Source organism: Eschrichtius robustus, chromosome 10 (assembly GCF_028021215.1).
Source record: "Eschrichtius robustus isolate mEscRob2 chromosome 10, mEscRob2.pri, whole genome shotgun sequence".
NCBI classification, from domain to species: Eukaryota; Metazoa; Chordata; class Mammalia; order Artiodactyla; family Eschrichtiidae; genus Eschrichtius; species Eschrichtius robustus.
In genome coordinates this window covers 6200131-6215995 of record NC_090833.1, presented here as the reverse complement: position 1 = coordinate 6215995, position 15865 = coordinate 6200131, and the positions used below count along the sequence as shown (strand labels likewise).

Here is a 15865-nt window from a genome sequence, read left to right as displayed (position 1 = left end):
AGTTAAGTATTGGATGTAATTTCAGTTATCAGACTTAACGGCCACCGCATGTGCTGTGCTTATCCTTGATGATCTGAATTATTTCTGCCATCTTGAGAAGCAGGAGTGGGAAGAGATTTGGTTTGGGTTCCAGGGCCCAGGAGCTGTGTCTCTGGAGTTCCCCTTCCAGAATGCCGGCTTCAGGGTTGCCAGTAACCTTTTACTACTTCCTGCATTCATGCAAGTGGGTAACCAATAAATGTAGAAACAGAGGTTGGAGACTAATAGAATTGTCTCTTAACCAAGCCTCTCTACAATTCAAGTCCAGAAATGGTTAGCATTTAGATTCAGTTTGGTTACAGAAACAGATGCATCCGTGTGCCACTTCGGCCCAGGCCACAGTTGACGGCAGTCTCGTGTGGCAGAAGGAGCAGTGGGGACCCGAAGCCCCCTTTCTCGTCTTTCCCGTATTCATTAGGCCCTGTTGGTTGCAAACACGAGACTCAGGCCTCTACAAGGAAAAGAGAGGTCACCACGTAGGGGCAGAAGGAAAGCGGGAGGCAGCTGGGTCCGTCCGCTCCCCCTGTCTCTGCGTTAGCCCCCCTTCTCTGGGCGCCTCTCTGCTCCACTGTCTTCTCCATCCTCCACGCTCCCCTGGACCCATCCCCCTGGGAGCACCTCTGTCGGCTTAGCACTGTTGCCGCTTGCCTCAGACCGGCTCAGGAGCTGCTGACCCTTGGGCCAGTGTCCTCTTGAAGTCAGGAGTGGCCACCTCGGCTCAGAAAAGTTGAGCAGGCCCTGGGGGCAGGACAGCTTCTGCTGGAAACAGCGTGGGGCCTGGCAGCCAGAGAGGCTGGCTTGGCCCGGGCACTGAGTCTACTCGTGCTGGTGTGAGTGCTCTGTCGACTCCACAGGTGGTTCTGGACACCAGCCGGTGCCGAATCCCCCAGTCTCCTACGGGAACAGCGTGACAGAGTGTAGACAGCGCTGCGATAGAGGTGTGTGCCTGGAGCCACAGAAAGGCACCTCAGCAGTGGGGGTGAGAAGGAGCTGGTCAGGCAGGGCAGGAACGGGCAGAGGCAGGAAGGGCAGGCCTTGCCCTCTGGGGACCGGGCTCTCCCCGCCTGGGCGGTTCTGGGGGCTGCGCCTGCATTCACACCCCTGGGGTTTGAGTTTCGACTGAAAATCACCGCTGCTCGGTGCTTGACCTGAGCTCTGTCCGGCGTCTTTCTGCGCCACATGTACGGCCTCTGCGCAGGTTGTGTGTAGCGCGGGGTGCTGCTCCGAGGACGGCTCTTCGGCTGTTTGTCCCCCTTCAGTGTTTGTGCTGAAACCGGGACACGCGGGGAGGTGTGTGTGGAGCTGTGAAGTTGCCGAAGCGCCGCCTCCTGCCCGGGAGGCTCCCGGGCGTCAGTCTGACCACGGTCTCCTCCTCTGTCTCCTCCACCTGGCGTCCCTCTCACTTCCCAGAGATTCACTGGGGAGCCAGGGCGCAGCGCCCGTCCAGCCTCACGCCACATCCATCATCGCCAGCTCCGCCCGTGCCGCCCTTCTGTGCCCGCGCACCCCTCACCCTGTAGCCGGGGGACTCCCGCTCAGCCGCTTCTCGCCCGGGGTGCCTCCGCTCCGCCCACTGACCGCTCCCCAGTCTCCAGCCCCTTGCCTGTCCTGAGCTTCGGGTCCCTCTGTCCACATGCCCACCGTCACCCCAAGCTTGCCTCTCCCCTGCATACCCTGTGGGCTCCAGCATCCACCCACCCAGTCGCTGTCAGCAGAATATGGGTCTTGGCCTAGATGCCTCCCTCTCTCTCGGCCCGTGTGGGGCGAGTGACCGCGTCTTGGAGGCTTAACGTCGCGTCTCCCGCCCTCTCCCCGCTTTATCCTGGCGCCCTGCCCTCGTGTGGCCTATGTCCTTACCTCCCGTCTTCTCCCCTTCCCGTCCATTCTCCTCAGCCGCCCAAATCACCTGTAGACTGTTTTGTAAGAGGGTGCCCTGGCTCCTCCCCGGAGACTAGATTCTGAATGTTGGGGGTTCAGGTGTCTCTGTGCTTTTTTAGCTCCCCTGGATCCTGCTGGAGCCAGGCCCGAGAACCCAGGTATAAGAGTCACGTCCACCCCGGTGACACGGCACGGAAGGCCGTCCACAGCCCCGCCCGCCCACCCTCGACTCTCCTGCCACGTTCCTTCACCAGCAGCTTCTTAGCACTGCCTGACTGTCGGGGAGCTTTCTTGTGTTCCCTCCATGCCTTTGCTTGTTAGATTTCTTTTCAGACACTCCCCTGCCCTCCTCCCACTCCTCCATCTTGCCCCTCCTCGTCTTTCAATACAGGCTTCAAAGCGGCCCCCAGCTCCCCACCCCCCCAGCAGAGGTGGCTCTTCTCACCCTGAGCCGTCGCCACACCTGCGCCCTGGCACTTCTGTCCTGTGTGTGTGAAGTGGCTCTGCGTGTCCGTCTGGAAGACCGTCCCTTCTGCTGGGCAGGGGGCACCCTGGGAACACCAGTTCCAGCTCTCTGTCCTTGCCCCAGGCCTGGCATGACAGAGTGAACGTTGTTTTCTCAATTGGGCCGCCATCTGGCAAGGAGTATTTCCTTAGGGAAAGGAAGGGAGCAAAGGTTTTTCCCAAGCCTGCTCTCCGAGCCGTCCTCGGGTCACGGTGCCTGTGCTCTGCCCTCAGCGTCCGCACGGGTTGAGCTCCTCCTTGTCCTTTTTAACCTGGGGCAGTAGCCACAGATCTGCTGGCTGTTGCCAGGAGTGTTTCTGGAAGACTCGAGGTTGTATTTCTTCCCTTACGTCAACAGGTTTGGAGGCGCATAGGGGTTGCTCTGCTGGGGCTGGAGAGGCTTGTGGTGCCCGTGTCCTAGTCTGGAGAAGGTCCCTTTAGAAGCTGCCCTGGGTGCATGGATTTCTCCTGGGAGAAGTGTGAGCGCTTCCCGGTGAGGTCAGGCCCGAGACGGGCACCGGCTGGCAGGAAGTGATGCTGGGTTCTCTCAGTTGCAGTGTTCCCTTTGTTTGGGGGCTGCATTTACACTCAACGCACAGCCTCTGCAGGGATCCCTCAGTTCCCACAAGAACCACCTACCTGCAGCATACTTTGTCCTGACTTTACCAGAAGTACAGATAACGCATGAGTCCAAAGGACTCTTGTTTGAGAAAAGCCCCAACTCTGGGGAGGACTGGATGGTGTTGGGGCTTGGTCACAGCAGCCGCGTGGTGGCAGGAGAGAAGCGAGAAAAAACTTTCTCTCCTTACTCAAATAAAATAATTTATCTACTGTTAGGTCCAGCTGGACAAACTCTAGATGTCACATGTAGGGCCACTGAGTCGCCATTTGTAAGTAACAGGATTTGGGAGTTGGTGGGGGGGATAGGTAGGGTCCTTGGAGAGAGTCTATTGGAATGATTGATTGAATTTATTTTACTGATTAGGAAATTCCTGTTGGTCCACGATGGAGGAACATAGGTGCCTCCTTGCTTCCTAGAGTCCTTAGGGAGATGCTGGGCCAGGGGTGTTTGTTTCTAACACTTTATTTTTGGAGAACAGTTTTAGGTTCATAACATTGAACAAAATTGAACAGAGGGTACAGACACTTCGCATACGCCCCCGCCCCACACACGCCTAGCTTCCTCCATTATCAGCATCCCCTGTCCGCAGTAGGACATTGCTTACAATTGATGAGCCTCTATCAACTTATTATCGTCCAGAGCCCGTAGTTTACAGTAGGGCTCCCTCCTGGTGTTGCACACTGTGAGGGTTTGGACAGGTGTGTGCCTACCGTTACATAATAGAATCACACAGAGTCATTTTGCTGCCCTGAAAATCCCCTGTGCTCCGCCTACCAGGTGGAGTTCAGTATCTGCTTGGTGTTTCCTGCTACGGAGCCGCTCAATTGCGTCATGGATACCCAGATCCTTAGAATCTGTCTAGCTCACATTCTGTGAGGCAAGAGGCTGTCTTCTCATAGACCCCCACCTTCTCAGGAGATGTCGTGAGTCACTCTCTGTCTCTAACGGTCAAAGAATCTTTGAGCCCAGAAAGTTCCTCCAAACCTGTGGTTCTGTCCCAGGACTCAGAAATGATCCACTGTGGCTGGTTAGTGTAAATGTCTACAGCTGATTAGCTTTTTTTCAGAATGTTAATTATGACACAGATACTGGTGTCATAATTGTGACTAGTGTATATATGTAACATAAAAATTGGTGACAAAAAGAAAGAGATGAATGCCGGTTGTGATAACAGCTGGTACGTAGTGACTGGGCACGATGGAGAATCTCGTTTTTCCCTCACGACAGTTCTGGAAAGTGGGGACTGTGTTTCTGCCGCAGCACAGAGAGGTCACGTGACTCGGGCAGGCTTAACACCGCATGCAGAGTGCGGGGGGGGGGGGGGGGGTCAGGATTTGAACCCAGGTGTGTCTGATTCCAGAGCCAACACCCTTTACCCCTGGCTGCCACTGTGCTGTGGTGAAGACGGCCTTTTACTTTAAGGCTGAGGTTTTCCTCGTTTTTTCCCTCATTCAGAGTGACCACGTCAGGGGTGATGGAGAATATGAAGAAAGTCAAGAAGGTGACCAACGGCTCGGTGGAGCCGCAGGGTGAGTGGGAAGGCAGCGCGTGATGGAGCAGCTCCGAGGCGGCACTGTCAAAGGAAACAATTGATTCATAGTCCTGTTGGTCAGCGAGAGAGGTCGGCCCCTCCCGACGGTGACACCGCAGAGCACGTGGCTGGGAGCAAATTACCACGGAAGCCGAACTTTTCACTCTTTTCTGGAAGCCGGATCTGTGGCTAGTGATAGGCAGCTAGAATTCTCCTTCAGGTGGGAGTGCTGGGTAGGGGGTGTAAGAGAAGGAGGTTAAAAGGAAGACTTTGTTTTTAATCTCTATTATTTTAAACTGGGAACTCTTCAGGTAGGTGCAGTTGTGACCCAGTGTGTAGCAGCGGAATGTTGGTGGATGGGGCATGGCGGGTGGCGGTGTGTCTGCAGCCGTTCAGGGCCTGGGAAGGGGCTTTAGGAAACGAGCAGATGTCAAGTGGGGCACGGGGGCTCACAAAGAAGGGAGCGGCGAGCATCGCTGCGTCTTGGGGAGAAAAAAACGAGTGAGATCAGGTTATTTTAGAAAGCAAAGTCAAAACCCAATTTAGTATTAAGAACCTGCCCCAGGATTTCCGGCCCTGAATGTCACCCCAGACCTTCATCCCGGATTCTGAAAATGACCAGGAACAACGGTCGTCCGAGGGCTGCGGTGTCAGAGTCAAGGCCCTGGTGGTGGCAAATGGTTCTCTTGACTGAAGTGTGTTGTGTTAACCTAATGGATGGACGGAAGTGTGTTTTTAAGCTCGAAAAGCCGCCTCCTGTAGGATTTCCCTGAACATCTGGTTCCCCCGACGGCCCAGAGCAGCACCGTCTCTGGCGGCCCTCTCTTCTCGCAGCTGCGTCTATTTTGTGTGATCAGAGTACGGGGAAACAGGAAGGACTTTTCCTTAAGGAGCAGCTGGGGGCAGAAAGGATAATGTTGAAGCAAATCCTTAAGGCAAATCGTCATCATGACAAAGCTTTTCCTGTAGCCAGGTAGGACTTCTAAAGGGAGGAATGAAGCAGACCTTGTCCCTGTATTCCAAGAGTAAGTATGCGAAGAAGATGAGGGTGATTAAACAGGTTTACTCTCGGGGTGTGGGGATGATGAGATCTTTCACAGAAGCTCAGTGAGGTTGCCTTCCAAACTTTCAGAGCTTGGAGAGGAACACGGATAGCTTGCCAGAGGTGAACAGTATTGCAGCTCGTAGCCAAGTCATCTGAGTAGTGGGACAAGCTCAGAAGGTTCACTGTGATGGAGGGCATAGCAGGGCTTACCGCTCATTTCCTACTAAGGCTTTGGCTGCCAGAGCCTGAGCTGGGGACTGAAACACTGCATCAGGCAAGCTCCCTGGAGCGTGGGGTCCCGGCCGGGTGGGGTAGCTCCCGGTGCCCACGTGCGTCAGGAGCCCGAGCCCCACCCGACCTCCTGGCCTGCCTCCTGGGTGCTGGATGGTGACGGTAGCTGGTGGTTATTCTCTTACCTCTGGCTTGGAAGGGTCGATCAGAAGCCACAAGATTTAGGGGTGCCGCTCAGTATGCCCGGTTTGGGAACCTGAAGTGTCTTTACTCAGAAAACAGTTGTTTTCCCTCTCCTGTACCATTGTCACTTCCTAAACGGCCAGTGAGGAAGCAAGTGTCCTTTTTATGCACTTCGATGAGCCCTCTGTGCTCTGCCCAGTGCCACCTCCACAGGGGCTCGGTCCTGGCTGAGTGAGGAGGAAGAGCCAGCATCTTCCAAGGCCGCTGCTGCCCATCTCTCCGCAGATATCTTAGGGAAGGGTTCGTGTGTCTTCCCATCTTCAGGAGCAAGGGAATATGCCCCAAGTATTCATCTAAGGGCCTTTTTTTGTCTTTTAAGTAATCTTGGAGCTGTGTGATGGGAGAAGGAAGTGGCAAGGAGGACGGGAGTATTTTTCAGGCTTTGTTTTCCTGATGTGAACACCATCCCAGTGATTAAGAAATGTGTCTCATACCGTGTCCAAAACTCCCTTTGGTGCTCCCCTCCGAGGGACGTGTTTGCTGTTTGTCCTGCAAGCAGATGTTCTCGACTAGGCCAAGACCTCTTGGCAAGAACCAAAGGTTTGAGGAGACACACACACACACACACACACACACACACACACACGAAAGGGTCTCCACGGAGGTGTCCTCACTTCATGTGCTGGAAGCGGGGAAGCGAGTGAATGAAGATGAGGGTGTGCATGTGGGCTGGCACCGGCCCCTGCTCAGCCCTCCTGCTCTGAGGTCCCCGGGCCCCAGCCGTCACAGGAGGGCATGAGCCAGAGGGCTGGGCTTCTCTGTGGTACCGGGTGGTCTTCAAATCCCACGCGGCACCTCTAGGCTCACAGAATGGCTGAGAGGCTGCAGTTTTACAGTCCTGACCCTTCTGGAACCGGAAGGTACAAATGAGATAAGGTGGTGGATTAGAAATAAAGGCAGGCCGCAGGCTTCCTAACAAACGGGTCGTCTGCCCACGTCCTATATTTTAACTGGCAGAAGGTTTAAAGGCAGGCCGCTGATCAAGAGAAATCAAAACCCCAGCCCAAGATTGGGAAAATAGGTGGTAGTTCAAGTTTTTACAAAATTATTTAAGCTCTTCATCCTGTTCCGCAAAAATGTGTTCTCTTTCTCTATGACTTGATGGCTATGAGCAGCATTCAGCTCTACTCTTGAGTGAAGATGACTGATTGGGGTCTAAAGCCAAGTTGCTTCCCCAGCTGACAGCCCGCTTCCTGCAGCCCGATTTTCACCGTCCGCTTGGGCTCGTGGCGATGCAGTGTGTGAGTGGTTAAGCGCGCTCAGTATTTCAGGGATCGGTGCACATCACAGAACGATCGGTCGGTGGTATTTATAGCTTCGCCCTGTGCTGCTGCTCCCCGTTTCTGCCTGCGCGAAATATACGTACTTCCTCTAAGCATCCGGCCGTGGGCTGGAAGTGCCGCTGCCTGTGAAACTTTAGGAAGTGAAGGGTCTGTTTTCCTTTAATAAAGTATGTGTGTTTTGCTGGAAAATTGCTTCTTGGACCACAAGAACCATCACTGATCTCTTAATCCTGGCTCTTAACAGTGGCCAAAGACTCCATCAGCCTGTTTCTTGGTCCCGCAGTACTTTAACGTTTTAGCAGCAGTGCCTCCACTGAATGTGCCTGCTGGCTCGTTCTCTTGTAAAGAGAAGCTTGCTCTAGTGTAAAAGATGGTTTCTCAGATCATAGCCTGAGTCAGTTCAGTTTTCTTTCAAGAAACCACTTTAGAGTAAAATTTCCAGTTTTTTTTTTCCCCTGGACATGTCCGGCCAGCCAAGGCGGCACCCAGTCTCTTCATAAGTCCACTCCACGGGGCTGTCACGGCAAGGCGTCCACTCCCTCATTGTGATCTCGCCACAGGATGCTCTCCTCCCCCCTCCGTCTTCCCTCTCCCCCTCTTCCTCCTCCCCCCTCCTCCTTCCCCTCCTTCCTCCCCCTCCTCCCTCTCCCCCCTTCCTCTTCCCCCCTCCTCCTTCCCCTCCTCCCCTCCCCTCCTCCCCCTCCCCACTCCCTCCTCCTCCTCCCCCTCCTCCTCCCCCTCCTCCTTCCCCCTCCCCCCCCATCTCCTTCTCTTTCCTCGCCTTGGCCCTCGCCCATCAGTTCCACATGGGCTCAGTCTGGGATACGGGCTGAAGCCTTTGGTGCATTGCAGCATTTTCTCCCAGCAGCTGTGTGAAGGATGTATTTTCCAAGCTAAGGAGAATTTTATCCCAAGAGCACATATTATTGCTTTGGACCATATATGATCTGCCCCCCGCACGGAAGTGTATGTCTTGTTTTAGTCCGTACCGACCAAGGAACAGTGTCAAAGATGCCAGTTTTAATTGTGAGTGGCTCTGGCCATCTCTGCCATCCTGGAGCAGTTCCTTCGAGGGAGGCGTCTAGGACCTGAGACAGTCTGATGGGTTATCGGCCCTGCTCTGTACACCCCGTGGAACAGTGGGGCTGTTGGTGCTTCCTGCTGCCGAGCAGCGAGTTCAGAGGGCACGGCTCCTCGCCCACTCCTCCTCCCGCTCTGCACTCCACACCTCGCCCTTGCTTCCCTGACCCACGCCTGACCGTCAGCAGATTCCAAACACGCTGAGTCCAGGGTGCCTGTGGCCTGCTGCTTTTTTTTCTCTTGAGAATTCAGAATTCCCCACTGAAGAAGTTAAGTTAGACTTTGACTTGATACCTCTTGGTGTATCAGAAACCATACCAGACGTTCTAGAAGATCTGCCCTTTACTCCAGTTTTCTCTAGGGTGTTTCTGGCAGGAGGTCGTACAAGAGCTCCACCTGAGTTGATGCTAATACTTGTCACTAGGACCTGGAATGTAGTTACTGACTGGCAAGCCGGACATTCCCCCCGGGCCCCCCTTCTGTCGCCTGGCGATGCATCTGCCCTCTCTGCACGGCTTATGCTTGAAAGATAATGTTTTTCGGTGGCTCGTTGCTAGGACATGGGCACGCACATCCTCTGAGAGACTGTGTGCAGAAAGCACTCGGCGGGGAGGGGCAGGAGCCAGGGTTCGGTTGTGTCGCGTCAAGGACCTTTGGGGCTCTACTGGCAGGAAGTCTGCAGGCAGGCCATTTGGGAAGGAGTGCGGATAAAGTCAGTAAAGGTCAAGGTAAAATAGAAGAGCTAGCTCGCCCCCAGACAGCAAGCTTATCTTGGGGTGGGGTTTGAGGCTTTGGGGTGGGCAGCCAAACCGGTCAGGGGGCCAGGCGGTCAGCCTTCTTAGCGTTTAAGACACTTATTACAAAAGGATCCAAAAATCCTGTCCACACAAGGGGGTTTCTTGATGCCTTAAGCAGCTTTTGTGGATGATAAATTGGATTTGCCTAGTCATGTGACCTCAGAAGAACTCAGACACATCCAATCCAGAAATAAGTTTCATTTGGGGGAGAAAATGTCTGTAAATATTCTTTGCTTTCCAGGTTAGAATGGGATGCAGCAGGAGTTTTCGGTACTTTTTTTTTTTAACACTGATGGTCACTGAAGAGTGTTTATGTGAACATCTGCCGGGTGGAGGTTCCGATCGGGGTGATGTAGGGGACGGGTTCTCCTGCTGCGATGCAAACATGTAAAATAAAGATTCTGTGACAGGAACGTATGTTTGTAATCCGAGGGAGTTGCCGACTCCTGCCTGCTGTCTCTCCGCCCCCTCCCCCCTTGTAATTCTTTCCTTTGTGATTTTTGTTCATTAAATTAGTTAATTGCCTCCCACTCGTTCCCACTGGCAAGAGTGACACCTACTAGAGAAGCTCCCTGTGTCTCAGCTGCCACTGAAACTCAAACGTGACTTCAACTCCAGAGGCTTTGTTTTGGAACAGACTGAAGATCAGTTGTAGTTGACTGGTGTCCTGCCTCCACTGGGGACAGGGGGTGCTCTCTGAGTCAGGGCCTGGGCACTGCTGCCGTTTGAGGGGAGATGACGGCGGAGACTTGGGGTAAAGCCCACCCTGCGACAGGCTCGGGTTCACCCTCTTATGATGTTGGTCATCAGATAACCCTGCTGGTGTTCCCACATCAGAATCAGAGAAATCCAAGATTTCAGACTCAAAGCATTTTTGGAAGTCATCCAATCCCAAACCCCTTATTTTACTAGGAATGTTTTAAATTGAGGTATAATTCACATACAGTAAAATTTACCCTTTAAGCTTGTAGTTGGATGAGTTTTGACAAGTGTATATACAGTTCTGTAGCCTCCGCCGTAAGTGAGATGGAACATTTCCACCACCCCATAAAGTCCCCTGTGCCCCTTCTCAGTCAAAACCAACCCCTATCCAGAACTACCACAGCCGCTGCTCTGATTTCTACGCTGTAGGTTAGTTTGTTCTAGAACGTCACGTGAGTGGAATCACACTTCCGTGTATGGCTACTTCCACGCAGGAGACTGTCTGTGATTTGTCCATCCAAAGCCCTGGCTTTAAAGCTGCAAAAAATGGGGGCCTAGAGAGGGTTGTGCCCCACCCTCCCCCTCACCCAGCCAATAAGTATCGGAGCTGAGGTGAGAACCCAGGTCTCCTGACTCCAGCCTTGGTGTGGTGATGAGGATTAAGTCAAGGGCCTGGCCTGGAGCTCTGTCGGGTACTGTTGCTGTGTTTGCAGTAACGTTAGAATGATCCTCAGTTCACTGTATCCCAGAAGCTCGGAATGAAGGGCCTCAGCGTCCGTGTCATTTCCCCTGGGCTTTCCAGTTACTGGCCATGCCTCACCCACAGCTCCTTCCTGACTCTGCACAGGCCTTGGGTTACCCAGGGTGTCCATGGAAAGAAGCCTGAGGAGCGGGGACAAGGCATTCCAAGAGTAGAGCCCAGGAATCGGGTGAGACTCTCAGGGGTGAGAGATGCTGAGGCCACCCAGGAAGGGGACAGCTGAGGAAAGGTGTGGGAAGGACCTGGGGACCATCTAATCCAGTACTTCACAAACTGGAGCAAGCGTCAGAGTCCCCGGAGGGCCCAGGGCTTCTGATTCAGTAGGTCTCCTGCGGGGCCCGAGACATTGCGTTGCTAACAAGCTCCCAGGTGATGCCACCTCGTCCGGTCCCAGGTCACACCTTGAGAACCGCTGTTGTAACCCAGCTCCCTTCTTGAGACTTGCCCCAGTCATTCAGGGGGTGCGTCGAGCACCCACCCGTGCAGACTCCTGCTGGACACACAGCAGTGAGACGGCGTCCTGACTCTGGCCCTGCCTGGCAGAGTTGCAGGGGTAATCCGGTGAGGGGTGCCGGCGGGCCAGCTGAACTGCTCCCTTCCATCAGCATTCGTTTCCTCCTCCCCCATTAGAAATGTAGCCATCCGGGCTGACTACCTATGAGCCTCGCGGGCCGAGGACCCTGCATCTCCAGTGCCGCTCAGGGTCAGGAAGGCCTGTGCCAGTGGGTCCGACCACAGCTCACTCGCCTTCTGGTTTCTCTAACGAGCCAGAAGAGCAGACCAAGTGGGCAGCGGACAGCTGACCCAGATGTACCTGCTGAGAGCGGCCGACTGCCACTGGGACCCTGTGGAGTCCTCCGACGCCCACGTGGGCTCCTTCCCTGTGGCAGCCGCCTTCGGGCGCCCTGCCCTTCTCCAGGGATCTGTCAGGTCGGCAGGTTGAGAGCTGCGCGGTCCCTCAGGCTACTCGACAGTGAGGCTGGTTAAGTGGGGTGAGAAAGTGCTGACTTTCTTCCCGCAGATCTGCGCCCGAGCTGCGCCGAGCTGCCCCTGAGCATGCATCCAGCCCTAGAGCTGGCCTGGCCCCCACCACGCGGGGAGAAGCTGCCTCAGCGGTTTGGGGGCTGGATTTTCGGGGATCAGTGTGCCCCTTGCAGGAGCTGCACCCTGCACCGCTCTTTCCCAGTTTGCCAGGGTTGCTGACTTTCATAAAAAACAAGGAATCTGCTCATGGAAACATCTGCAGAACCAACCGAGCTTAAGTCTTGTTTATGCACTTAACACGTGTCTCATTCAGGGCCCGGGCTCTAGGCTGCAAGGCTCACCGAGGGCTGAAAGCACTCCTCAACGCACTAGCATTTGCAGGACCACAGCGTAAAATGATGTGAGCCTGGCTTCCACCGCATGATGGGAGAGCAATAAGGGGGGTGCATGGGGGAGAGTTGAGCGCGTAACTGCCTCCCCTCCTTCCTCCCACCCTTTCCATTTTAACTGGCCCCTTCGCATCAGCAGTACGGCTTGGTCAAAGTTTTTTTCCCATTAAAAAAAACAAATCTCCCTAGGCCAAGCTGCAGCCCCTGCCCCCCACTTACAGGGCGAACTTCTCAGGTCTGCCTCTTTCCCCTCCAGTACCCCCAACTCACTGTGGTCTGGGTTCCACCGGCCAAAGTCTCCCGCAGCCTCTAGGGCTTGGTTATTACCTGCCGTGACTGTAGCAGCCTGTGGCACAGTGGGACCCCTCCCCTTTCACCCTTGGCCACATCACCTTGCACCCACTGCCTCCCTCCTCGGAATTCCACGCCAGCCAGGTTAGACTTCCGGTAGTTTTCCTTCTCTCTCCAGCTGCTTGGCCACAGTCGGCTTCCTGTGCCCAGCCCGTCGGTGTTGGGCTCCTCGGCACTGCCCCAGCTCTCTTCTTCTGCTCTCTGACACCCAGGATCGTATTCCCAGCCTAGAACTGTCCTGAGCTGCTAATGGTTTATCCAGCTGCCTCCTGGACCGTTTTGTTTTTGTTTTTTTGGCCGCGCCGCGTGGCATGCGGGATCTTAATTCCCTGACCAGGGATCGAACCCGTGCCCCCTGCAGTGGAAGCATGGAGTCTTGACCACTGGCCTGCCAGGGAAGTCCCTGGACTGTTTCAAAGGCACTTCAAAGCTACACTTGCAAAATGAAATTCCCACGTCCCCTCCCCAATCCTGGTAAATGCGATCCAGGCCAAAAACTTGGGCCTTATCCTTGGCACTTCCCTTTTCCCCCACCCCATCCCAGTCCTGTGGCTCAAGCCTACCCATTTCTCTCTCCCCACTGCCACTAGCCAGGCCAGCCACACTCACCCGTAACCTGGATTACAACATCAGCTGCTGCCTTGCAGCTGGTGGCCTGACCTCCAGTCTTGCCCCACTCCCAGCCTTTGCCACGCCTCGGCCGAGTGCCTGCCTACTGTGCTAAGCATAGAGGTGCAAAAGCAAGCAAGGAGGATGCATGGTCAATATACAGAAATCAACTATTTCTATATGCTTGCAATGAACAGTCCAAAAAATGAAATGAAAGCATTGCCATTTACAATAGCATCAAAAAGAATAAAACACATAAATTTAACGGAAGAAGTATAAAATTAATATTCTGAAAACAAAAACACTGAAAGAAAGACGATCTAAGTAAATAGAAAGCCATCTCATATTCATGGATCAGGAAACAATATTGTTAAAGATGACAATACTCCCCAAATTGATCTCCAAGTTCAGTGCAATCCCTACCCAAATCCCAGCTGGTTTCTTTGCAGAAATTCACAGACTGCTCTTAAAATTCATATGCAAATGCAAGGGATCTGGAATAGCCAGAACAATCTTGAAAAAGAGGGACAAAGCTGATGGATTCCCCCTTCTCAATTTCAAAACTTACTAAAACACTGTAGTGATCAAGAGAATGTGGTAGTGATAGAATTATAAATGTATAGCTCAATGAGATAAAATAGAAAGCCCTGAAATAAACCCATATATCTGTGGTCAGTTGATTTTTGGCAACTGTTCCAAAACCATTCAATCTGGAAAGAATTTTTTTTTTTTTTCCAACCAGTGCTGCTAAGGACAACTGGACATCCACATGCAAAAAGTAAGTTTGTAGCCCTACCTCACACCATATACCAAAATTACCTCAAAATGAACCATACACTTAAAGCTATAAAACTCTTAGAAGAAAACACAGGAGTAAATCTTTATGACCTTGTATTATTAGGCAATGGTTTCTTAGATATGACACCAAAGACAAGCAATAAAGAAAAAAGATAAACTGGAGTTGATGAAAATTAAAGCTTTCGTGCTTCAAAGGACATCATCAAGAAAGTGAAAAGACAACCCAGATACTTACAAACCGTATATCTGAGAATGGTCTTGGCTCCAGGATATATGAAGAACTCTTACAACTCAATAAAAAGAGAACCCATTTTTTAAATGGGCAAAGGATCTGAATAGGTGTTTCACTTAGCATAATAATTTCAAGGTTCATCTGTGATATGTATCAGAATTTCATTCCTTTTTAAGGCTGAACAGTATTCCATTTTATGTATATATAGACATACCATATTTTGTTTATCCATTCATCCATTGATGAATACTTGGATTGCTTCCACTTTTTGGTTATGGTGAGTAGTGCTGCTGTGAACGTGGGTGTACAAATATCTATTCAAGTCTCTGTTTTCAACTCTTTTGAGTACATACCCGGAAGTGGATTGCTGGATCATATGGTAGTTTTGCATTTAAATTTTGGAGGAACTGCCATACCATTTTCCACAGCAGGTGCACCATTTTACATTCCCACTAGCAGTGCACAAGGATTCCAGTTTCTCCACAAGTGTTCTTTGCCAACACTTGTTATTTTATAGGTTATTTTGTTTTTATCATAGCCATCATAGTGGCTGTGATTTGGTATCTCATTGTGGTCTTGATTTGCATGTCCCTCATGAATAGTGATGTTGAGCATCTTTTCTGTGCTTCTTGGCCATTTGTTTATCTTCTTCAGAGAAATGTCCATTCAAGTCCTTGGCTCATTTTAGTTTTAGTTTAGTTTTAATTATGGTAAAATATACATAAATTTATCATCTTAACCATTTTTAAGTGTACGGTTCAGTCGTGTTAAATACATTCACGTTGTTCTGCAACCAATCTCCAGAACTCTTTTCATCTTGCAAAACTGAAACTCTACACCCACTAAACCACAGCTCCTTATTCTCCCCTACCCCACAAATCCCTAGCACCCCCCATTCTACTTTGTCTATGAATCTGACTACTCTAGACACCTCGTATAAATGGAATCACACAGTATTTGTCTCTTGTGAGTGGCCTATTTCACTTAGCGTCATGTCCTCAAAGTTCCCTTTGCCCATTTTTGGATTGGGGTTTTTTGTTGTTGAGTTGTAGGAGTTCTTTATATACCCTGGATACTAATCTTTTGTCAGATATATGGTTTGCAGTATTTTCTCCCACTCTGTGGGTTGAATTTTCGCTCTTGATAGTGTCCTTTGCTGCACAAAATTTTAAAATTTTGATTAAGTCCAATTTATTTATTTTGTTGTTGCCAAGAAATCACTGCCAAATCCAATGCTATGAAGCTTTTATTTTTCTTCTAAGAGTTTTAGGTCTTACATTAGGTCTTTGATCCATTTTGAGTTCATTTTTGTATATAGTGTAAGGATGAGGGTCCAGCTTCATTCTCTTGCGTGTGGATATCCAGTTTTCCCAGTACCGTTAGTTGACAAGACTGTCCTTACCCCATTGAAATGGTCTTGGCATCTGAATAGCCATTTCTATAAAGAAGATAGACAGATGGCCAGCAAGCACCTGAAAAGACTCTCAACATCCAGAGAAAAGTGAATCAAAATTAGTGAGATACTACTTCACACTACTAGGGTAGCTATAATAAAAAAATACATAATAACAAGTATTGGTGAGGATATGGAGAAATTGGAATCCTTACACACTTGTTGATGGGAATGTATAAAATGCAGCTGCTTTGGAAAAGTTTGGCCGTTCCTCCAAAGACGACGTGTAGAGTTACCATGTGACTCAGCAATTCCACCCTTAGGTACACAGCCAAGAGAAATGAAGACACAGGTCCACATAAAAACTTGGATACAAATATCCATAGAAGCATTA

The 15865-nt window shown here is 51.5% G+C and overlaps 1 protein-coding gene across 1 annotated transcript in view; it reads left to right on the top strand.

The window, feature by feature from the left end:
* The window catches only part of GPR107 (G protein-coupled receptor 107), a 74753-nt gene extending 67188 nt beyond the window's left edge, over window positions 1-7565 (top strand). The window contains exon 18 of the mRNA XM_068553894.1: window positions 4499-7565. Coding sequence (XP_068409995.1) covers window positions 4499-4595 — 97 coding nt within the window. The 3' untranslated portion in view covers window positions 4596-7565. The remainder of the gene's footprint in view (window positions 1-4498) is intronic.
* The last annotated feature ends 8300 nt before the right edge of the window (window positions 7566-15865 follow it).